The following is a 25,841-nucleotide window of genomic DNA, read 5'->3' as shown; positions in this document are numbered from 1 at the left end:
TTGAAAACAAAGCTGTTCTTTTAATTAGGTTTCAAATGAATTACGTATAAACCATCCAGTTACTTAGCTTCAGATGGATTCCAACTATAGGTATGAACGGTATACTTGGCGCCTTCAAAACAAAATATCCTTCACTCGTGCGTTTTACTATTTGTCGCTGCCGTACGACCGAGCAATGTGCTTAAATAATGCAGTGACCACACGCGGTGGCTTACTTGATCTCTGGGTTTGCCATTATTGGCCTCCGTACGTACTTATATATATAAGGTATCCTCAAACCTAACGGTATGCGCATTAACACGAACAGATGGATTAACTTCACTTCCTTGTTTGCCATTCGTGGCCTCCCTGCCTGCAGATGTGAGTGGAAAATGTCCTCACAGCGCGTTGCATGTTCGTCAAAGTCTCTCTCTTAAACCAAGTAATCTTTCATTCAGAGATTTCTTATACCTGCCTTTTGCAATTATTTTCCATAATCGTGTAATTCACTAATTCTGTAAGAAATTGTAGGCGTTACAGTGAATGTTTTATAAACATTTTATGATTTATGGAAGGCAGGAACCAAGGGCAATGTTATATTACGTGCATTTTTCTGTTAAAGCTATGTATGTTGCCAAGATTTTATATATAGAAAACTGAACATTTATTCTGTTTTTTTTCAAAGACTTTTTCATCACACGTATGCTTCTGTTTAAACGTAAAACCTTAAAATGTTTGTGGCGTCGCCTGTGGCTGCTGCGCTCGGCCGCTTGCCTCCCCACTGGGAGGGCCTAACCCGGGTTTGGGTTGCCATAACGGCGCGACCGACTGCTCAATACAACAGCTGGTGGTAGCTAGCCAGATGAAGCTCATGGCAAGATCGCACACAGATTGAGGCTTTTTTTTCATTCGTTTCTATTTACTGGTATACCAGGTGGACGCTTGTTTGCCCCTTTTTTTTCCTATAATGATTTAGACCACACAATTCTATGTAAAGCACTTTCTGATGAACATCTACAGTTAGTGTCACACAGAACCTCCAAATGAACATCTAGAACTAGTATTATTTGGCAAAAATGGCCTTTTTTTTCCTATAATAATTTAGACAATACAATTCTATGTAAAGCACTTTCTGATGAACATCTACAGTTAGTGTCATACAGAACCTCCAAATGAACATCTAGAACTAGTATTATTTGGCAAAAATGGCTTTTTTTTCCTATAATAATTTAGACAGCACAATTCTATGTAAAGCACTTTCTGATGAACATCTACAGTTAGTGGCATACAGAACCTCCAAATGAGCATCTAGAACTAGTATTATTTGGCAAAAATGGCTTTTTTTTCCTATAATAATTTAGACAGCACAATTCTATGTAAAGCACTTTCTGATGAACATCTACAGTTAGTGGCATACAGAACCTCCAAATGAGCATCTAGAACTAGTATTATTTGGCACCACTTAATGAATATCTGTCAATTGATGGACCTTGACACAAGTATTATAGAGTACCTGCTGACTGATATTTACATGTAGTACTATAAATCAACTAGAACTAGAATTGTAGAGCATCTGCTGATGAATATGTAATGTAGAGCATCTGTTGATGAACATGTAATGTAGAGCATCTGCTGATGAACATGTAATGTAGAGCATCTGCTGATGAACATGTAGAGTATCTGCTGATGAGCATGCAATGTAGAGCATGTGTTGATGAACATGTAATGTAGAGTATCTGCTGATGAACATGTAATGTAGAGTATCTGCTGATGAACATGTAATGTAGAGTATCTGTTGATGAACATGTAATGTAGAGCATCTGTTGATGAACATGTAATGTAGAGCATCTGCTGATGAACATCTAAAGAGGTTACAGAGCGACTGCTGAAGAATATCTACAAGTAAAACTATGGTATCGATGTTATCTGCCGTCAATACTAAAACATCTGCATGTAAAACTATTGTAAAAACTGCATGTAAAACTCTTAATGATTATCTGGAGTTAGTAACTGAGCTCTTACGTTTCTCCTTATGATCCTCCCTCTCTTGATTTGGGCCTGTGTAGTACCTCGTAACAGGGAAAGCACAGACCTGGGTGAATTTTGTTAATATTCGTCTCTTCGTGTGCCACTTATTTCCCTCTTTTCAATTTCAAAACACCACAATTCATCACTACAATAACATGAATATGCTGGGCATAAACATGTCTTCCACTCTACGTGAAATCCCCCCCCCCCTTAACGAACTTTACTTATACTTCCCAAAAGCCTTGTATAGTAGCCATAATATTTTCTTTTGTGAGAAGCTATATCATATTTACAAGGGTCTCATTTGCCATAGTATGGAATATGTAACAATATTATGGAATATGTAAAAATATTCATTCCTTTTAGTTGCGTTTACGCAAAGCTATGTTGTTTTGTTTTGTTGCCGAGTTTGGCCATGAGAGGCGCTGTAAGTTGTTATTGTTGTTGTAGTGAAACGAAAATTCAAAATGTCGAGGATTGCCTCTTCTTCTTTGATTCAGCTATTGTAACGTGTTGGTGCTACATTTGAGAGGTACAGATGGTTGCATTTACCCATTAACCTGAGGGTGAGCAGTGAAATCTTCCAACAAAAGAAAATTGCACCCAACTCTAGAAGACCTGGAGGGTGTGCAGTGTATAGCAGGTGATGTACTAGTGTATGGTGATGAGACAAGCCATGACGAGAGGTGTGCTGGGGTAGGAATAAGATTCAGTCTAAAGAAAAGTCAATTTTGTATGCTTGAGGTTAATTTCATGGGGCATGTGGTGGCAAGTAAGGGACTTGGGCCCTATCCTAAAAAGGTGGAGGCCGTAATGAAGATGGAGCTTATTTATCTATTTATTTATTTTGCTTTGTCGCTGTCTCCCGCGTTAGCGAGGTAGCACAAGGAAACAGACGAAAGAATGGCCCAACCCAACCACATACACATGTATATACATACACGTCCACACACGCAAATATACATACCTATACATCTCAGTGTACACATATATACACACACACAGACATATACATATATACAAATGTACATAATTCATATTGTCTGCCTTTATTTATTCCCATCGCCACCTCGCCACACATGGAACAACAGCCCCCTCCCCCCTCATGTGTGCGAGGTAATGCTAGGAAAAGACAACAAAGGCCCCATTCGTTCACACTCAGTCTCTAACTGTCATGTGATAATGCAACGAAACCACAGCTCCCTTTCCACATCCAGGCCCCACAGAACTTTCCATGGTTTACCTCAGACGCTTCACATGCCCTGGTTCGATCCATTGACAGCACGTCGACCCTGGTATACCACATCGTTCCAATTCACTCTATTCCTTGCACGCCTTTCACCCTCCTGCATGTTCAGGCCCCGATCACTCAAAATCTTTTTCACTCCATCTTTCCACCTCCAATTTGGTCTCCCACTTCTTGTTCCCTCCACCTCTGACACATATATCCTCTTGGTCAATCTTTCCTCACTCATTCTCCCCATGTGACCAAACCATTTCAAAACACCCTCCTCTGCTCTCTCAACCACACTCTTTATTTCCACACATCTCTCTTACCCTTACATTACTTACTCGATCAAACCACCTCACACCACATACTGTCCTCAAACATCTCATTTCCAGCACATCCACCCTCCTGCGCACAACTCTATCCATAGCCCACGCCTTGCAGCCATACAACATTGTTGGAACCACTATTCCTTCAGACATACCAATTTTTGCTTTCTGAGATAATGTTCTCAACTTCCAAACATTCTTCAAGGCTCCCAGAATTTTCGCCCCCTCCCCCACCCTTTGATTCACTTCCGCTTCCATGGTTCCATCTGCTGCCAGATCCATTCCCAGATATCTAAAACACTTTACTTCCTCCAGTTTTTCTCCATTCAAACTTACCTCCCAGTTGACTTGACCCTCAACCCTACTGTACCTAATTACCTTGCTCTTATTCACATTTACTCTTAACTTTCTTCTTTCACACACTTTACCAAACTCAGTCACCAGCTTCTGCAGTTTCTCACATGAATCAGCCACCAGCGCTGTATCATCAGCGAACAACAACTGACTCACTTCCCAAGCTCTCTCATCCACAACAGACTGCATACTTGCCCCTCTTTCCAAAACTCTTGCATTCACCTCCCTAACAGCCCCATCCATAAACAAATTAAACAACCATGGAGACATCACACACCCCTGCCGAAAACCTACATTCACTGAGAACCAATCACTTTCCTCTCTTCCTACACGTACACATGCCATACATCCTCGATAAAAACTTTTCACTGCTTCTAACAACTTGCCTCCCACACCATATATTCTTAATACCTTCCACAGAGCATCTCTATCAACTCTATCATATGCCTTCTCCAGATACATAAATGCCACATACAAATCCATTTGCTTTTCTAAGTATTTCTCACATACATTCTTCAAAGCAAACACCTGATCCACACATCCTCTACCACTTCTGAAACCACACTGCTCTTCCCCAATCTGATGCTCTGTACATGCCTTCACCCTCTCAATCAATACCCTCCCATATAATTTACCAGGAATACTCAACAAACTTATAACTCTGTAATTTGAGCACTCACTCTTATCCCCTCTGCCTTTGTACAATGGCACTATGCAAGCATTCCGCCAATCCTCAGGCACCTCACCATGAATCATTTTTTTTTTTTTTTTTTTTTTTTTATACTTTGTCGCTGTCTCCCGCGTTTGCGAGGTAGCGCAAGGAAACAGACGAAAGAAATGGCCCAACCCCCCCCCCCCCATACACATGTACATACACACGTCCACACACGCAAATATACATACCTACACAGCTTTCCATGGTTTACCCCAGACGCTTCACATGCCTTGATTCAATCCACTGACAGCACGTCAACCCCTGTATACCACATCGCTCCAATTCACTCTATTCCTTGCCCTCCTTTCACCCTCCTGCATGTTCAGGCCCCGATCACACAAAATCTTTTTCACTCCATCTTTCCACCTCCAATTTGGTCTCCCTCTTCTCCTCGTTCCCTCCACCTCCGACACATATATCCTCTTGGTCAATCTTTCCTCACTCATTCTCTCCATGTGCCCAAACCATTTCAAAACACCCTCTTCTGCTCTCTCAACCACGCTCTTTTTATTTCCACACATCTCTCTTACCCTTACGTTACTTACTCGATCAAACCACCTCACACCACACATTGTCCTCAAACATCTCATTTCCAGCACATCCATCCTCCTGCGCACAACTCCATCCATAGCCCACGCCTCGCAACCATACAACATTGTTGGAACCACTATTCCTTCAAACATACCCATTTTTGCTTTCCGAGATAATGTTCTCGACTTCCACACATTTTTCAAGGCTCCCAAAATTTTCGCCCCCTCCCCCACCCTATGATCCACTTCCGCTTCCATGGTTCCATCCGCTGACAGATCCACTCCCAGATATCTAAAACACTTCACTTCCTCCAGTTTTTCTCCATTCAAACTCACCTCCCAATTGACTTGACCCTCAACCCTACTGTACCTAATAACCTTGCTCTTATTCACATTTACTCTTAACTTTCTTCTTCCACACACTTTACCAAACTCAGTCACCAGCTTCTGCAGTTTCTCACATGAATCAGCCACCAGCGCTGTATCATCAGCGAACAACAACTGACTCACTTCCCAAGCTCTCTCATCCCCAACAGACTTCATACTTGCCCCTCTTTCCAGGACTCTTGCATTTACCTCCCTAACAACCCCATCCATAAACAAATTAAACAACCATGGAGACATCACACACCCCTGCCGCAAACCTACATTCACTGAGAACCAATCACTTTCCTCTCTTCCTACACGTACACATGCCTTACATCCTCGATAAAAACTTTTCACTGCTTCTAACAACTTGCCTCCCACACCATATATTCTTAATACCTTCCACAGAGCATCTCTATCAACTCTATCATATGCCTTCTCCAGATCCATAAATGCTACATACAAATCCATTTGCTTTTCTAAGTATTTCTCACATACATTCTTCAAAGCAAACACCTGATCCACACATCCTCTACCACTTCTGAAACCGCATACATACATACATTAAATAACCTTACCAACAAGTCAACAATACAGTCACCCCCTTTTTTAATCAATTTCACTGCAATACCATCCAAACCTTGCCAGCTTTCATCTTCCGCAAAGCTTTTACTACCTCTTCTCTGTTTACCAAATCATTTTCCCTAACCCTCTCACTTTGCACACCACCTCGACCAAAACACCCTATATCTGCCACTCTATCATCAAACACATTCAACAAACCTTCAAAATACTCACTCCATCTCCTTCTCACATCACCACTACTTGTTATCACCTCCCCATTAGCCCCATTCACTGAAGTTCCCATTTGCTCCCTTGTCTTACACACTTTATTTACCTCCTTCCAAAACATCTTTTTATTCTCCCTAAAATTTAATGATACTCTCTCACCCTAACTCATTTCCCCTCTTTTTCACCCTTGCACCTGTGTCTTGACCTCCTGCCTCTTTCTTTTCTACATCTCCCACTCATTTGCATTTTTTCCCTGCAAAAATCATCCAAATGCCTCTCTCTTCTCTTTCACTAATAATCTTACTTCTTCATCACACCACTCACTACCCTTTCTAATCAACCCACCTCCCACACTTCTCATGCCACCAGCATCTTTTGCGCTGGCCATCACTGCTTCCCTAGATACATCCCATCCCTCCCCCACTCCCCTTACCTCCTTTGTTCTCACCTTCTTCCATTCTGTACTCAGTCTCTCCTGGTACTTCCTCACACAAGTCTCCTTCCCAAGCTCACTTACTGTCACCACTCTCTTCACCCCAACATTCTCTCTTCTTTTCTGAAAACCTACAAATCTTCACCTTCGCCTCCACAAGATAATGATCAGACATCCCTCCAGTTGCACCTCTCAGCACATTAACATCCAAAAGTCTCTCTTTCACATGCCTATCAATTAACAAGTAATCCAATAACGCTCTCTGGCCATCTCTCCTACTTACATACGTATACTTATGTATATCTCGCTTTTTGAACCAGATGTTCCCAATCACCAGTCCTTTTTCAGCACATAAATCTACAAGCTCTTCACCATTTCCATTTACAACACTGAGCACCCCATGTATACCAATTATTCCCTCAACTGCCACATTACTCACCTTTGCATTCAAATCACCCATCACTATAACCCGGTCTTGTGCATCAAAACCACTGACACACTCACTCAGCTGCTCCCAAAACACTTGCCTCTCATGATCTTTCTTCTCATGTCCAGGTGCATATGCACCAACAATCACCCATCTCTCTCCAGCAACTTTCAGTTTTACCCATATCAATCTAGAATTTACTTTCTTACACTCTATCACATACTCCCACAACTCCTGTTTCAGGAGTAGTGCTACTCCTTCCCTTGCTCTTGTCCTCTCACTAACCCCTGACTTTACTCCCAAGACATTCCCAAACCACTCTTCCCCTTTACCCTTGAGCTTTGTTTCACTCAGAGCCAAAACATCCAGGTTCCTTTCCTCAAACATACTACCTATCTCTCCTTTTTTCTCATCTTGGTTACATCCACACACATTTAGACACCCCAATCTGAGCCTTTGAGGAGGATGAGCACTCCCCGCATGACTCCATCTGATTCTCCTTTTAGAAAGTTAAAATACAAGGAGGGGAGGGTTTCTGGCCCCCCGCTCCCGTCCCCTTTAGTTGCCTTCTACGACGTGAGGAATGCATGGGAAGTATTCTTTCTCCCCTATCCCCAGGAATAGAAGATGGAGCTACCTAGGGATAAATTTGATGTGTATCATATGTTGGGAATGGTTAACTATCTAAATTTCTGCCCAAGTTAGCTATTGTATTACGTCCTATTGTCTATCTGGCCGGGAAGGTTGTTGAACGGAAATGGGGGAATGCGGAGTTTAAAGCCTTTTAGGAAATTAAAAGCTCACTGAAAAAAGTACCAGTTCTAAGGTACATTGATACCTGGTAACAATTAGTTATTCAGTCGTATGCTAGCAACACAGTTATTGGCACAGTAATGTTGCAAGGCCATCCTTTGTGCTATACTAGTAGGGCACTGACTGATACAGAGTCAGTATGCTTGCCATAGTAAATGCACTAGAAAAGTGACATCAGTTTACATATGGGAGACCAGTAATTGTGTATATAGACCACAAGCTGCTTTTAAGCATTGTGTTGAAGCCTTTTGACAAGGCCCTAAAGAGGCTTCAGGCCATGTTTATAAGAGCCCTTGCATATGCCACTGAAGTAAGGTACATGAAGGGGAACCAGTGGTCGTTGCTGACACTTCACATAGAGCCTACTTACCTGTTCAAAATGGGGACTCTGATGGGGAGTTTCAAAAAAGTGATGCTGTTACTTTTCTAACAATGGCTGGTGATAGGATAGACTTAGGCAAGAGACTAAAAGGAACAACACCTTGCAGACTCTGAAAAGTGTTATTTAACATGGTTGGCCTGATAAGAAATCTCAACTGCCTGGAGTTGTCACACCATATTTTGACATGAGGGATGAATTGTTTTATGAAGATGGTCTTATCTCTAGGGTTGAGAGACATTTTCATATTAAAGCATTTATGGCACAAAATAAAGGACATGCATGTTGGCCATGTGGGTATTGAAGGGTGTTTGTGCAGAGCCAGGGAAAGTGTGTTCTGGCCTAATACGAATGCTGAAATAAAATCCTTGGTGCAAAGTTGTGAGGCTTGTAGGTCTTATGAAATATCCCCTCCAAATGAAACCCTAATAAGTCATGAGCTTCCTAACAGACCTTGGAAAAAGATTGGCATTGACCTGTTTGAACTAAATGGCAAGTATTACCTCTTAACTGTAAGATATTTTCCTAACTTTTGGGAGATTGATAGACTGTATGACCACTGTGTTGTTACGAAAATCAAGGCACTCTATGCTAGGTATGGTATTCCTGATGAAATGATAAGTGTTAATGGTCCTCAGATGATCTCAGAAACATTGTCAAAGTTCAACAGTAGATGGGTAATCAGCTATAAGACCATCTTGCCTTACAACAGCGAGGCAAATGGCAGGATTGAGTCTGCTGTCAAAAGTGCTAAGAACATGTTAAGAAAGACTGAACATAATGGTGAAGACCAATATCTCGCTCTTCTGAACATTAGGAACATGCCCACACAGGGCACCACCACAAGCCCTGTTCATAGAATGATGTGTAGGAGAACAAAACTATTGTACCTGATGTAGAAAATTTACTGAAGCCAGACAGTAAAGTTGGAAAGCATGAGGTAGATAAACTGAAATATGTACAGAATAAACAGGCATCTTATTACAATGTTAAAGCTTATGACTTCCTTAAATTATGTGAAGGTAATATTGTTAGACTTAAACTATTTAGGCTTGGAGTTAAGAGATGGAAGAAGGGAACTGTAACTAAACATTTAGATGCCAAGTCATATGAGGTAGAAACGGAGGCTGGTTAAATAATATGGAGAAATAGATGTCACATGAGACGTTCATATGTCTCCAGTAATAATGATAATAATGCTTGGTGACCCTGTTATAGATATAGCTGAAGGTAGGCCTGAGCAGCAGGTGGTGTCAGGTGAGAGTAAGGCCAGTGGTAATGCAAATGAGGAAGGCCTTCACAATTTTGTTCAGAAACAGGAGTACCATGTCAGTAACCGTGTTACTCCAGTAATGAATGACAATGTACTTAAAAACTAGGTCAGGGAGGTGTGTCAAGACTCCTCAAAGGTCCTCTGATTGTGTCACTGATTATTAGATTTATTTATTTATTTTTTTTTTTTTTTTTTTTTTTTTTTTTTTGCTGCTGCTGTCTCCTGCGTTTGCGAGGTAGCGCAAGGAAACAGATGAAAGAAATGGCCCAACCCACCCCCATACACATGTATATACATACACGTCCACACACGCAAATATAATTACCTACACAGCTTTCCATGGTTTACCCCAGACGCTTCACATGCCCTGATTCAATCCACTGACAGTACGTCAACCCCGGTATACCACATCGATCCAATTCACTCTATTCCTTGCCCTCCTTTCACCCTCCTGCATGTTCAGGCCCCGATCACACAAAATCTTTTTCACTCCATCTTTCCACCTCCAATTTGGTCTCCCACTTCTCGTTCCCTCCACCTCTGACACATATATCCTCTTGGTCAATCTTTCCTCACTCATTCTCTCCATGTGCCCAAACCATTTCAAAACACCCTCTTCTGCTCTCTCAACCACGCTCTTTTTATTTCCACACATCTCTCTTACCCTTACGTTACTTACTCGATCAAACACCTCACACCACACATTGTCCTCAAACATCTCATTTCCAGCACATCCACCCTCCTGCGCACAACTCTATCCATAGCCCACGCCTCGCAACCATACAACATTGTTGGAACCACTATTCCTTCAAACATACCCATTTTTGCTTTCCGAGATAATGTTCTCGACTTCCACACATTCTTCAAGGCTCCCAGGATTTTCGCCCCCTCCCCCACCCTATGATTCACTTCCGCTTCCATGGTTCCATCCGCTGCCAGATCCACTCCCAGATATCTAAAACATTTTACTTCCTCCAGTTTTTCTCCATTCAAACTTCCCTCCCAATTGACTTGACCCTCAACCCTACTGTACCTAATAACCTTGCTCTTATTCACATTTACTCTTAAATTTCTTCTTTCACACACTTTACCAAACTCAGTCACCAGCATCTGCAGTTTCTCACATGAATCAGCCACCAGCGCTGTATCATCAGCGAACAACAACTGACTCACTTCCCAAGCTCTCTCATCCACAACAGACTTCATACTTGCCCCTCTTTCCAAAATCTTGCATTCACCTCCCTAACAGCCCCATCCATAAACAAATTAAACAACCATGGAGACATCACACACCCCTGCCGCAAACCTACATTCACTGAGAACCAATCACTTTCCTCTATTCCTAAACGTACACATGCCTTGCATCCTTGCATAAAAACTTTTCACTGCTTCTAACAACTTGCCTCCCACACCATATATTCTTAATACCTTCCACAGAGCATCTCTATCAACTCTATCATATGCCTTCTCCAGATCCATAAATGCTACATACAAATCCATTTGCTTTTCTAAGTATTTCTCACATACATTCTTCAAAGCAAACACCTGATCCACACATCCTTTACCACATCTGAAACCACACTGCTCTTCCCCAATCTGATGCTCTGTACATGCCTTCACCCTCTCAATCAATACCCTCCCATATAATTTACCAGGAATACTTAACAAACTTATACCTCTGAAATTTGAGCACTCACTCTTATCCCCTTTGCCTTTGTACAATGGCACTATGCACGCATTCCGCCAATCCTCAGGCACCTCACCATGAGTCATACATACATTAAATAACCTTACCAACCAGTCACCCCCTTTTTTAATAAATTCCACTGCAATACCATCCAAACCTGCTGCCTTGCCAGCTTTCATCTTCCGCAAAGCTTACTACCACTTCTCTGTTTACCAAATCATTTTCCCCAACCCTCTCACTTTGCACACCACCTCGACCAAGACACCCTATATCTGCCACTCTATCATCAAACACATTCAACAAACCTTCAAAATACTCACTCCATCTCCTTCTCACATCACCACTACTTGTTATCACCTCCCCATTTGCGCCCTTCACTGAAGTTCCCATTTGCTCCCTTGTCTTACGCACTTTATTTACCTCCTTCCAGAACATCTTTTTATTCTTGATATAACTGCATATATTTTGACATTGATTCTTGTATACATTTTGTATGCATGTACAGTTTGTATAAAAAAAAGGAAAGAGGATGTAACAATATTAATTCATTTGTTTTAGTTGTGCTTTGATGCTGAGTTTGGCCAGAAGAGGCACTGAATGTTGCTGTTGTTGGATTGGAGCAAGAAAACAAAATGTAGAGGATTGTTTTCTCTGATTCATTCTGCCTGGTTATCATGAGCAGACAAAAGGCACAGCTAATGTGACAGAGTATAGCTGTCAAGCATGGGGTGGCTCTTCCTCCACCTCTTTATTACCTCATTAATTCTAATGGCATGACCTTTCTCCAAACCCCTCTTTGTCTACCTTAATATTGCTACCCTCTCCCAGTTCTACAGGTTTTACTTCAATTGCTGCTCTCATGAGCTGTTGGCTAAAAACATGAATCCACAGATATAACACTCTTTTACTATTTTTTGTTTGAAGACTGGCACATTAGAGTCCACTGTTATGATACCTACTTCTCTTCTCATTCGACAAAACCTGTGGGATTCTTTTCTGTCTTTTGCCGTGCCATCTTTTTACATGCTTTGTTGATTTGACAAGTTTTCCTGTTCATTCTAGGAACTTTCTTAAGGAGGTGGTAATAGCAAAAGAGTCTCCATAGCTGTTGAACTTTACATAAATGTCATTATTATTTATTCTTCTTTAAGGTTACCAGGAGTTCTTTTGGAAGGGTTTAAGTGGTATCATACCACCAAATAAATCTTATTGAATCTTGGACCTAATTAAGCATAACTTAAACAGCTTGGCCTCAACCAATTTCTTCCCGATATGATGAAACCTTCAAATATGGCACTGTGGTGTTACAAAACCTGTAGCTATTTTGAATAGTTCTGCTTGATTAAAAGTATTATCTTGGATAGTCACATTCCATTTTTTCTAAACTAATGGCTTTGAAGATATGTGTTTAACTGGGAAGAATATTCAGTGCTCCATTTCCAAACACAGCATCTTTTTCTTCACAGAGGCTGAAGGAAGAGTTGACAGTCGAACGCTTCCATCCTGTAGTCACACCAGAAGGCCCAGAACTCATCTTGGCATATGATGAACATGTCCTCAAGAACCACTTCAAGTTTGGTCTTATCTACCAACGCTTTGGCCAGACTATGGAGGAACAGCTCTTCAGCAACAGGGGCCACTTAGCTGCCTTTGAAGAGTTCCTCAGCCTCATGGGTCAGAGGGTCAAACTAAAAGACCATGAAGGGTAAGTGTTCTAACTTTTCTTCTGAAGTTGCAAGTTCTTCATAGTTCATCACTAAAAGTATTGTAAACTCTATATCCAGTCTACAGGTCATTGGAAAATTGTATTTGGCTGAAGGAATTGTCACATCAATATCAAGCCTTAGTATGATGTTATGCATATCTCCAGTCAGCGCAGCTGAATTCTGATCAAAACGTAATCATAAGTTTGCTTGAGGAATTAATTAGCTGTTGATGCCTTTGAAAAATTAACTTATTTTGTAATGAATGATTAATTCATGTTTAATGAAGATAACTGATGGACCAAAGAGATTTTTTTATGTACACTTTCAAATATTCATTTTATTATAAAAAAAAAGTAGGATTTGATTATGGATTCAAAAAGCTTAGAATCGGAGACAGAACCAAGTTAGTTTTGTTTGACCCTGTGTGTTTTGTTATGGTTAGAAAGAATAAAAAGAATTTTTTAAGATAAAAATGACATGTCAAGACAGAAATACCCTAGAAATAACAGTACTTAACCAGACCTATGACATTTATATTGTGCTAAGTTTACATCCCTGGGGATAGGGGAGAAAGAATACTTCCCATGCATTCCTCACGTGTTGTAGAAGGCGGGGGGCTGGAAACCCTCCCCTCCTTGTATTTTAGGAAAGGGGAAACAGAGGAAGGAGTCATGCGGGGAGTGCTCATCCTCCTCAAAGGCTCACATCGGGGTGTCTAAATGTGTGTGGATGTAACCAAGATGAGAAAAAAGGAGAGATAGGTAGTATGTTTGAGGAAAGGAACCTGGATGTTTTGGCTCTGAGTGAAACGAAGCTCAAGGGTAAAGGGGAAGAGTGGTTTGGGAATGTCTTGTGAGTAAAGTCAGGGGTTAGTGAGAGGACAAGAGCAAGGGAAGGAGTAGCACTACTCCTCAAACAGGAGTGGTGGGATTATGTGATAGAGTGTAAGAAAGTAAACTCTGGGTAAAACTGAAAGTGGATGGGGAGAGGTGGGTGATTATTGATGCATATGCACCTGGGCATGAGAAGAAAGATCATGAGAGGCAAGTGTTTTGGGAGCAGCTGAGTGAGTGTGTTAGTAGTTTTGATGCACGAGACTGGGTTATAGTGATGGGTGATTTGAATGCAAAGGTGAGTAATGTGGCAGTTGAGGGAATAATTGGTGTACATGGGGTGCTCAGTGTTGTAAATGGAAATGGTGAGGAGCTTGTAGATTTATGTGCTGAAAAAGGACTGGTGATTGGGAATACCTGGTTTAAAAAGAGAGGTATACATAAGTATATGTATGTAAGTAGGAGAGATGGCCAGAGAGCGTTATTGGATTATGTGTTAATTGATAGGCATGTGAAAGAGAGACTTTTGGATGTTAATGTGCTGAGAGGTGCAACTGGAGGGATGTCTGATCATTATCTTGTGGAGGCGAAGGTGAAGATTTGTAGAGGTTATCAGAAAATGTTGGGAGGAAAAGAGTGGTGAAAGTAAGTGAGCTTGGGAAGGAGACTTGTGTGAGGAAGTAACAGGAGAGACTGAGTACAGAATGGAAAAAGGTGAGGACAAAGGACGTAAGGGGAGTGGGGGAGGAATGGGATGTATTTAGGGAAGCAGTGATGGCCTGCGCAAAAGATGCTTGTGGCATGAGAAGCGTTGGAGAAGGGCAGATTAGAAAGGGTAGTGAGTGGTGGGATGAAGAAGTAAGATTATTAGTGAACGAGAAGAGAGAGGCATTTGGATGATTTTTGCAGGGAAGTAATGCAAATGAGTGGGAGATGTATAAAAGAAAGAGGCAGGAGGTCAAGAGAAAGGTGCAAGAGGTGAAAAAGAGGGCAAATGAGACTTGGAGTGAGAGAGTATCATTAAATTTTAGGGAGAATAAAAAGATGTGTTGGAAGGAGGTAAATAAAGTGCGTAAGACAAGGAAACAAATGGGAACTTCAGTGAAGGGGGCTAATGGGGAGGTGATAACAAGCAGTGGTGATGTGAGAAGGAGATGGAGTGAGTATTTTGAAGGTTTGTTGAATGTGTTTGATGATAGAGTGGCAGATATAGGGTGTTTTGGTCAAGGTGGTGTGCAAAGTGAGAGGGTTAGGGAGAATGATTCGGTAAACAGAGAAGAGGTAGTAAAAGCTTTGTGGAAGATGAAAGCCGGCAAGGCAGCTGGTTTGGATGCTATTGCCGTGGAATGTATTAAAAAGGGGGTGACCGTATTGTTGACTGGTTGGTAAGGTTATTTAATGTATGTATGACTCATGGTGAGGTGCCTGAGGATTGGCAGAATGCTTGCATAGTGCCATTGTACAAAGGCAAAGGGGATAAGAGTGAGTGCTCAAATTACAGAGGTATAAGTTTGTTGAGTATTCCTGGGAAATTATATGGGAGGGTATTGATTGAGAGGGTGAAGGCATGTACAGAGCATCAGATTGGGGAAGAGCAGTGTGGTTTCAGAAGTGGTAGAGGATGTGTGGATCAGGTGTTTGCTTTGAAGAATGTATGCGAGAAATACTTAGAAAAGCAAATGGATTTGTATGTAGCATTTATGGATCTGGAGAAGGCATATGATAGAGTTGATAGAGATGCTCTGTGATGTCTCCATGGTTGTTTAATATGTTTATGGATAGGGTTGATAGGGAGGTGAATGCAAGAGTTTTGGAGAGGGGGCAAGTGTGCAGTCTGTTGTGGATGAGAGAGCTTGGGAAGTTAGTCAGTTGTTGTTAGCTGATAATATAGCGCTGGTGGTTGATTTGTGTGAGAAACTGCAGAAGCTGGTTGCTAAGTTTGGTAAGGTGTGTGAAAGAAGAAAGCTGAGAGTAAATGTGAATAAGAGCATGGTTATTAGGTACAGTAGGGTTGAGGGACAAGTCATTTAGGAGGTAAGTTTGAATGGTGAAAAACTGGAGGAAATGAAGTGTTTTAGGTATCTGGGAGTGGATTTGGCAGCGGATGGAACCATGGAAGCGGAAGGGAATCATAGGGTGGGGTGGGGGTGAATGTTATGGGAGCGTTGAAGAATGTGTGGAAGTCAAGAACATTATCTTGGAAAGCAAAATCGGGTATGTTTGAAGGAATAGTGGTCCCAACTATGTTACATGGTTGTGAGGCGTGGGCTATAGATAGAGTTGTGCAGAGGAGGGTGGATGTGGTGGAAATGAGATGTTTGAGGACAATATGTGATGTGAGGTGGTTTGATCGAATAAGTAATAATAGGGTAAGAGAGATGTGAGGTAATAAAAAGAGTGTGGTTGAGAGAGCAGAAGAGGGTGTTTTGAAATGGTTTGGTCACATGGAGAGAATGAGTGAGGAAAGATTGACTAAGAGGATATATGTGTCAGAGGTGGAGGGAATGAGGAGAAGTGGGAGACCAAATTGGAGGTGGAAAGATGGAGTGAAAAAGATTTTGAGTGATCAGGGCCTGAACATGCAGGAGGGTGAAAGGTGGCAAGGAATAGAGTGAGTTGGAACGATGCGGTATACCAGGGTCGATGTGCTGTCAATGGATTGAACCAGGGTATGTGAAGCGGCTGGGTTAAACCATGGAAAGTTTTGTGGGGCCTGGATGTGGAAAGGGAGCTGTGGTTTCGATGCATTATTACATGACAGCTAGAGACTGAGTGAACGAATGTGGCCTATGTTGTCTTTTCCTAGCGCTACCTCGCGCACATGAGGGGGGAGGGGGTTGTTATTTCATGTATGGCAATGGGAATGAATAAAGGCAGACAGTATGGGAGAAAGAATACTTCCCACGTATTCCCTGCGTGTCGTAGAAGGCGACTAAAAGGGGAGGGAGCGGGTGGCTGGAAATCCTCCCCTCTCGTTTTTTTTTTTTTTCAATTTTCCAAAAGAAGGAACAGAGAAGGGGGGCCAGGTGAGGATATTCCCTCAAAGGCCCAGTCCTCTGTTCTTAACGCTACCTCGCTAATGCGGGAAATGGCGAATAGTATGAAAGAAAGAAGTATGAATTATGTACATGTGTATATATGTATATGTCTGTGTGTGTATATATATGTATACGTTGAGATGTATAGGTATGTATATTTGCGTGTGTGGCCATGTATGTTTATACATGTGTATGTGGGTGGGTTGGGCCATTCTTTTGTCTGTTTCCTTGCGCTACCTTGCTAACGCGGGAGACAGCGACAAAGCTAAATAAATAAATGAATAAATACGTTTACATCATGTTATTTTTTGGCACATGGAAGTTAGATTGCCCAAGTGCAGTCTTCTGTCACCTCTAATAAGCTCTGGCTTCTTTTACAGATTTAAAGGAGGTCTCGACACACAGTTTGGCCAGACAGGTGAAGAGAGCATCTATGAAGTGTTTCGAGAAAAAGAGATAATGTTTCATGTGTCCACACTGTTACCTTACAAGGAAAATGATTCACAGCAGCTTGAGAGGAAGCGACACATTGGTAACGATATGGTGGCAGTGGTGTTTCAGGAGGCCAACACACCCTTTGCCCCAGACATGATTGCTTCGCATTTCCTTCATGCCTACATTGTCATCCAGCCAATTGACCCCTGTACACAGAACACAAGGTCAGTGAAGTGTTAAATCATATACTTAGTACAGCATATTTAAGCTCTGCTCCAAGGTGCTTTTGCAAAGGCTCCTATCCTTGACCTGCCCTTTTGTAAAGTCTTTTGTTCAGAAAAAATTAATTATCTCCTATCCTTGAAATGGTATTCATTAACATGTATGGCTTTTCCTGCATACACAGGAGTTGTGCATGGAGATTCATCACAAAACGTTTGTTTCTATTTTTTCATCACCTGACACATTTTGATATTCAAGGTGAAACACATACATAACACATATGTTGGTGGTTGATTAGTCAGGTTACTTGACTGCTTGAGGACAGGCAGAATGCTTATATAATGTCCTATGTTGCTCTGTGTACATCACTTTGGTCTGAGCACAGGACAGTTGAGGAGTAAGCATTCTGTGTATTCATTCTAGAAGTTGCATCTTGGGCAAGAGGGGATCTTGTCATATGTTAAATCAATGTTTGCAATGTTGGAGAGATGGACAGTACCCATGATGTGGACGAGAAAGAGTAACTCATACATTCATGAGTAGCGTACTTTGAGCTAGGTGTGTATGTTTAGTGGAGTGAACTTTAATACTGGGTTAGGAGGGTAGTTGTTGAGCTTGTCAAGTCATTACGATGCTTATGTATTGATCACATTACATTTCTTCGGGAGGGGGATCTATAAACATAGGCTGTAATCGTAGATTGTTGAAGCATATACCTTTTTTTCTGCTTGGGGTTGGAGGATGGTTTTATGGTGCTTTGGATGGGAGGGTTGCAAACAGCCGAATGCCAAGCATATTGAATTGAGATTTATTGGAAGTATTTATGTTTTGCTCTGCAGATTTACAATGTTTGCAGTTGCAAAGTAGCTGGTTATTGTTATGAGTGCCTTGTTTTGTGAGGTTTTGAGCTTTTTTATGTTTGCTTTTGACCCAGCTGGTGAGGCATAGTTTAGGGTGGAGCAGATGTATTGTTCGTAGAGGATAATGAGGGATTTTTTTCCCTCAAAAACTGGTGACATGTAATGTTAGTATGGGGAGTAAAAGGCATATGGTTGTTATCTATGATACTGAATATGGTTGAAGTTTGGGTAACTGGAAGTGTTTGACCTTTCATGGTTATGTGAGGATGCTGGTTGGATTCATGTCTCTCCGTGGTTAAGAGGGTGTCAGTAGATTTCTTTGTGGATGCAGGAATTGTGTGACTTAGTCTAATTGCATTATGTATTGTACATTTATTGTTTCTTGAGTAGTGTCTCAGTGCTGTAACATGATCGTAAAGTCATCTGCATATGAGAAGACTTTCACAGTCATCTCCAGGAAGAAATAAGATATAATGTACAGAGACTGAAAAGAAAGAACTACAACACTGGGGGACTCCATTGTAAAGTTTAAGGACTTTTGTAGATAATTCTAGCTTAGCAGCTAGCTATGAAGTTGGCTAACCATTCAGTCTTTTTTGTGGAGGGTGGTGGGTATGTCACATATCTTTATTTAGAGTTAGGACATGTCTGTAGCAGTGTCAGATGCTTTATCAATATGTACTGTCTCTGGTATTATGCAGGATAGAGGGTTTGTGGTAGATGAAAGCTATTCAGTATTGTCTAAGGTGCTTATGCAGTTTAATAGTGGAGTAACTGGGTCTCAAACCATATTATGTAGACAAGAGTGACTGTTGTGGATAGGTTTTTTGATGAGCTTTGGTACTGATGGTACTTATAGTGATGTGGATCGATAACAGAAAGGGGATCTGGGTAATTTTTCACTTCAAGATGCATACTTTGTTGTCGGGTTTTAAGATGTTTGGGATGAATTAAATGAAGGTATCTGTAAGTACTTGGACTGCAGTTGGGCCATTATTTTATGTGGAAGTTTGATATGTTGTCAGGCCCAGATACAGGGGAATTCTTCAAGGCTTTGATTGTATTTTGAATGTCATTTGGAGTGCAGGGTGTATCAAGATGGATTTTGTATAGGATTTTCATGACTATGCTGTTTTGAGGTATGGTTGGTGTATGGTTAATTTCTGAGTGGTATTTCATGAGAGTTTGTGTTTTTTGAGAGTGGAACTTTTACTAGTTGGGTTTAGAAGTGCTTCATGTGTGATTGTGTTGATTTCTGTATCGTTCCCTTGGGTTGAGTTCTGTTGTTTTTTTTGGGTCGTGTTAAGAAAGGACTACCAGTTTTTTTTTGCTTTCAGATGATTAGATTTGTGATTGTTTTGTTTAGAGTTTGGATTTGTTCAATTGTCTCTTTTTGTTGGAAAGTTCCTTTGCTTTATGAAGTTTGCAAGTTACAGGAAGAAGTTTCAGTTATATTACTATGTTCCTGTAGTATGTGTTTTTTGCTAGTTTGGTGTAGGAATTAGAGTTACAAAGGTAATTTGAAACTTGTGTTCTAGGTACTGTGCAAATGCTGGCCAATTTGCTTTCCTTTAGTTTTTTGTTTTTTAGTGACTTGGTTAGCTAAAGTGTTCTTTGAAAAGGTAAGTGGTCTGAGGAGAGTTTATGTAGTGTGATCCTTATGGGCAATATTAGAGTACAAAAAGTAATGTCTGGTGAGGTTGCCTGCTGAAGGGTGATGTTTGGAAATCTGGTTGGTTGTTTGTTCCATAGGTTGATGTTGAAAGAATGTAGTTGGTTTATGAATAGTTCACCTTAAGGATCTTGGGTGTGAATGTTGAGCCATGCAGGATGGTGGGTGCTGAAATATCATCATAAATAAATGTTGGGTTTGATATATAGGTTCTACAATTGAAAAGAGTATCTGGAAGGACTAAATCAAAACAGAATGTCTGCATCCCCAGATAAAGCCACTTTCACCCTTTTAGCTGTAAAGACATGAATCCAAACTGCAACCTCCCATAACTCTGAATGGCAAAAACCACCTCCATTCTACAGAACTCCAACCATATTGAGTATCACACACATGCACTTACTTCTTACAGTTTCAACACAAAGGCCATCAACTAACCAGATGCCCTCAGAACATTTGATGGCACCAGTTAAGAGAGAAAAAGTCTCATATTGTCAACAAACAGTTCATCTGCTCCACTTTAAACTATGCCTCACCTGCCTGGCCTGTTACCATAACTGTTAAAAGCAGGAATAATGAACATGGAAACCAAATGAAACAAGGTTTTCATAATATATCACCAGATGCCTAGTTACCATAAAACAATGAGCTATGCACAAAAAACAAAAACACTTTCCAATACAGTCTCACTTCAACATGTTCAACATGGAATTCTTTGTAACAGCACTAGACCCCTCCCACCCAAACCAACCACCAACCTGGAGAATAAACAGAAAATATACCCTTCTTCACTCTTTTCTACTTATACTCACAGTTAACCCCCCTCCCCCACAACAAATACAATATTAGCTAAACATATATATCCTTGGGGATAGGGTAGAAAGAATACTTCTCACGCATTCCTCACGTGTCGTAGAAGGCAACTAAAGGGGACGGGAGCGGGGGTCTAGAAACCCTACCATCCTTGTATTTTAACTTTCTAAAAGGGGAAACAGAAGAAGGAGTCACGTGGGGAGTGCTCATCCTCCTTGAAGGCTCAGATTGGGGTGTCTAAATATGTGGATGTAACCAAGATGAGAAAAAAGGATAGACAGGTAGTATGTTTGAGGAAAGGAACCTGGATGTTTTGGCTCTGAGTGAAACGAAGCTCAAGGGTAAAGGGGAAGAGTGGTATGGAAATGTCTTGGGGGTGTAAAGTCAGGGGTTAGTGAGAGGACAAGAGCAAGGGAAGGAGTAGCTCTACTCCTGAAACAGGAGTGGTGGGAGTATGTGATAGAGTGTAAGAAAGGAAACTCTAGATTGATATGGGTAAAACTGAAAGTTGATGGAGAGAGATGAGTGATTATTGGTGCATGTGCACCAGGGCATGAGAAGAAAGATCATGAGAGGCAAGTGTTTTGGGAGCAGCTGAATGAGGGGAGAAAAAATAGAGTGTGAAAGAATTAGAGTGTGTCAGTAGTTTTGATGCACGAGACCGGGTTGTAGTGATGGGTGATTTTAATGAAAGGTGAGTAATGTGGCAGTTGAGGGAATAATTGGTATACATGGGGTGTTCAGTGTTGTAAATGGAAATGGTGAAGAGCTTGTAGATTTATGTGCTGAAAAAGGACTGGTGATTGGGAATACCTGGTTTAAAAAGAGAGATATACATAAGTATATGTATGTAAGTAGGAGAGATGGCCAGAGGGCATTATTGGATTACGTGTTAATTGATAGGCATGTGAAAGAGAGACTTTTGGATGTTAATGTGCTGAGAGGTGCAACTGGAGGGATGTCTGATCATTATCTTGTGGAGGCGAAGGTGAAGGTTTGTAGAGGTTTTCAGAAAAGAAGAGAGAATGTTGGGGTGAAGAGAGTGGTGACAGTAAGTGAGCTTGGGAAGGAGACTGCGTACAGAATGGAAAAAGGTGAGAACAAAGGAGGTAAGGGGAGTGGGGGAGGATTGGGATGTATTTAGGGAAACAGTGATGGCTTGCGCAAAAGATGCTTGTGGCATGAGAAGCATGGGAGGTGGGCAGATTAGAAAGGGTAGTGAGTGGTGGGATGAAGAAGTAAGATTATTAGTGAAAGAAAAGAGAGAGGCGTTTGGACGATTTTTGCAGGGAAATAATGCAAATGAGTGGGAGATGTAGAAAAGAAAGAAGCAGGAAGTCAAGAGAAAGGTGCAAGAGGTGAAAAAGAGGGCAAATGAGACTTGGGGTGAGAGAGTATCATTAAATTTTAGGGAGAATAAAAATGTTTTGGAAGGAGGTAAATAAAGTGCGTAAGACAAGGGAACAAATGGGAACTTCAGTGAAGGGGGCTAATGGAGAGGTGATAACAAGCAGTGGTGATGTGAGAAGGAGATGGAGTGAGTATTTTGAAGGTCTGTTAAATGTGTTTGATGATAGAGTGGCAGATATAGGGTGTTTTGGTCGGGGTGGTGTGCAAAGTGAGAGGGTTAGGGAAAATGATTTGGTAAACAGAGAAGAGGTAGTAAAAGCTTTGCGGAAGATGAAAGCGCAAGGCAGCTGGTTTGGATGCTTATTGCCGGTGGACTGTATTAAAAAGGGGTGGACCGGTATTGTTGACTGGTTTTGGTAAGGTTCTTTAATGTATGTATGGATCATGGTTGAGGTGCCTGAGGATTGGCCGAATGCTTGCTTGTGCCATAGAAAAAGCAAGGGGATAAGAGTGATGTGCTCAAATTACAGAGGTATACGTTTGTTGAGTATTCTGGGAAACTTATATGGGAGGGGTTTAATTGATTGGAGAGGTGTGAAGCATGTACAGAGCATCAGATTGGGGAAGAGCAGTGTGGTTTCAGAATTATAAAGTGGTTAGAGGATGTGTGATCAGGTGTTTGCTTTGACGAATGTATGCGGAGAACTACTTAGAAAGGCAATGGAATGGTATGTAGCATTTATGGATTGGAGAGGCATATGATAGAGTTGATAGAGATGCTCTGTGTTGTCTCATGGTAGTTTTAATATGGAATATGGATAGGTTGATAGGGGGGGTGAATGCAAGAGTTTTGGAGAGGGGGCAAGTGTGCAGTTGTTTTGGTATGCGGCGATTGGCCGTTAGTCGTTGTAGTTAGCTGATCCATCAAGGTGTGGTGGTAGCTTTGATGTGTTCCCCATCTCCCTTTTAAGTCCTATAGGTAAGTATAGATAACTCCTCCCCTAATCTCTACCAGAGCCACTATAATTAACACTTAATATACTTGAATCTTCCCTACAAACTTCTTACCTAAATCCATTATCCCCATTATTTACATCCTATAAAACTTACAATTTCTATTCAAAATTCTCTTCATTCCCATTTTTATATAAAAAACAAAAAAAACACAAAAAAACAAACCAAAAAAATAAAAAAAATACCCCAAAAAAAAAATATTTATTATAATTTTTTTTTTTTTTTTTTTATTATTTTTTTTTACCCCACAATAAACCTTTTTTTTGTTTTTTTCCCCCCGCCCCCCCGTGTGTGGGTATGGGGGCGCATTTTTAATGTTATAAGCGGAAGGGAATCATTAGGGTGGGTGTGGGGGTGAATGTTATGGGTAGCGTTGAAGCATGTGTGAAGTCAAGACCATTATCTTGGAAAGCAAAATCGGGTTATGTTTGAAGGAATAGTGGGTCCCAACTATCGTTACATGGTTGTGAGGCTGTGGTGGGCTATCGATAGATTTTGTGCAGAGGGAGGGTGGATGAGGTGGAAATGAGAAGTTTGAGGACAATATGTGATGTGAGGTGGTTTGATCGAATAGTAATAATAGGGTAAGAGAGATGTGCGTGGTCATAATAAGAGTGTGTTGAGAGAGCAGAAGAGGGGTGTTTTGAAATGGTTTGTCACATGAGAGAATGAGTGAGGAAAGATTGACTTAAGAGGTCTATGTGTAGAGTGTGTGGTTGGTGGAGTTGTTGGAGTCTTTGTATTTGGTGGTTTGGTGGGTGGTTGGGATTGGTGGTTGTTGGATTGGTTGGTTGGTATTTGGTGTGGTGTGGGTTTGTGGTTGATACTGGAGTTGGTTTTGGTGAATTTTGGTTTTTATTTGGAGGGATTTTCTTGGTGGATTTTGTGGTTTGTTGGTTTTTTGGTGGGATCTGTGTGAGTTTGGATTGATTGTGGTTGGTTGTGGAGTGGTGGGACATGAGGAGAAGTGGGAGACCAAATTGGAGGTGGAAAGATGGAGTGAAAAAGGATTTTGGAGTGAACAGGGCTGCTGAAATGAGGCGGGTGATAGGTGGCAAGGAATAGGTGAGTTGGAACGATGCGGATTATACCAGGGTCGGATGTGCGGTCAATGGTGGCTTTGAACCAGGTATGTGAACGCGGCTGGGTTTTAAACCATGGAAAGTTTTGTTGGGGCCTGGATGTGAAAGGGAGCTGTGGTTTCGATGCATATTACATGACAGCTAGAGACTGAGTCGTGGAACGAATGTGGCCCCATGTTGTTTTTCCTAGCGCTACTCGCGCACATGAGGGGTGGGAGGGGTTGTTATTTCATGTATGGCAAAAGGGAATGAATAAAGGCAGACAGTATGGGAGAAAGAATACTTCCACATATTCCCTGGCGTGTCGTAGAAGGCGACTAAAGGAGAGGGAGCGGCGTGGCTGGAAATCCTCCCCTCTCGTTTTTTTTTTTTTTCAAATTTTTTCCAAAGAACAGGAACAGAGAAGGGGGGCCAGGTGAGATATTCCCTCAAAGGGGCCCCGTCCTCTGTTCTTATCGCTACCTCGCTAATGCGGGAAATGGGCGAATAGTATGCAAGAAAAGAAGTTCAGATTATGTACTGTGTATTAAATGTATATGTCTGTGTGTTGTATCTCTATGTATTACGTTTGAGTTGTAATAGGTATGTATAGTTGCGGTGTGTGGCCATGTATGTTTATACATGTGTATGTGGGTGGGTTGGGCCATTCTTTTGTCTGTTTCCTTGCGCTACCTTGCTAACGCGGGAGACAGCGACAAAGCTAAATAAATAAATGAATAAATACGTTTACATCATGTTATTTTTTGGCACATGGAAGTTAGATTGCCCAAGTGCAGTCTTCTGTCACCTCTAATAAGCTCTGGCTTCTTTTACAGATTTAAAGGAGGTCTCGACACACAGTTTGGCCAGACAGGTGAAGAGAGCATCTATGAAGTGTTTCGAGAAAAAGAGATAATGTTTCATGTGTCCACACTGTTACCTTACAAGGAAAATGATTCACAGCAGCTTGAGAGGAAGCGACACATTGGTAACGATATGGTGGCAGTGGTGTTTCAGGAGGCCAACACACCCTTTGCCCCAGACATGATTGCTTCGCATTTCCTTCATGCCTACATTGTCATCCAGCCAATTGACCCCTGTACACAGAACACAAGGTCAGTGAAGTGTTAAATCATATACTTAGTACAGCATATTTAAGCTCTGCTCCAAGGTGCTTTTGCAAAGGCTCCTATCCTTGACCTGCCCTTTTGTAAAGTCTTTTGTTCAGAAAAAATTAATTATCTCCTATCCTTGAAATGGTATTCATTAACATGTATGGCTTTTCCTGCATACACAGGAGTTGTGCATGGAGATTCATCACAAAACGTTTGTTTCTATTTTTTCATCACCTGACACATTTTGATATTCAAGGTGAAACACATACATAACACATATGTTGGTGGTTGATTAGTCAGGTTACTTGACTGCTTGAGGACAGGCAGAATGCTTATATAATGTCCTATGTTGCTCTGTGTACATCACTTTGGTCTGAGCACAGGACAGT

General features: G+C 41.3%; 1 protein-coding gene across 1 annotated transcript in view; it reads left to right on the top strand.

The window, feature by feature from the left end:
* LOC139757182 (uncharacterized) overlaps positions 1 to 25,841 on the top strand; it is an 857,301-nt gene that overhangs the window by 795,870 nt on the left and 35,590 nt on the right. The window contains exons 10-11 of the mRNA XM_071677314.1: positions 12,800 to 13,038; positions 17,291 to 17,569. Of these exons, the coding sequence (XP_071533415.1) occupies positions 12,800 to 13,038; positions 17,291 to 17,569 (518 nt within the window). The remainder of the gene's footprint in view (positions 1 to 12,799; positions 13,039 to 17,290; positions 17,570 to 25,841) is intronic.

The sequence above is a fragment of the Panulirus ornatus genome, chromosome 25 (genome assembly GCF_036320965.1).
Source record: "Panulirus ornatus isolate Po-2019 chromosome 25, ASM3632096v1, whole genome shotgun sequence".
Classification (NCBI taxonomy): domain Eukaryota; kingdom Metazoa; phylum Arthropoda; class Malacostraca; order Decapoda; family Palinuridae; genus Panulirus; species Panulirus ornatus.
This window is presented reverse-complemented; position numbering and strand designations above follow the sequence as displayed.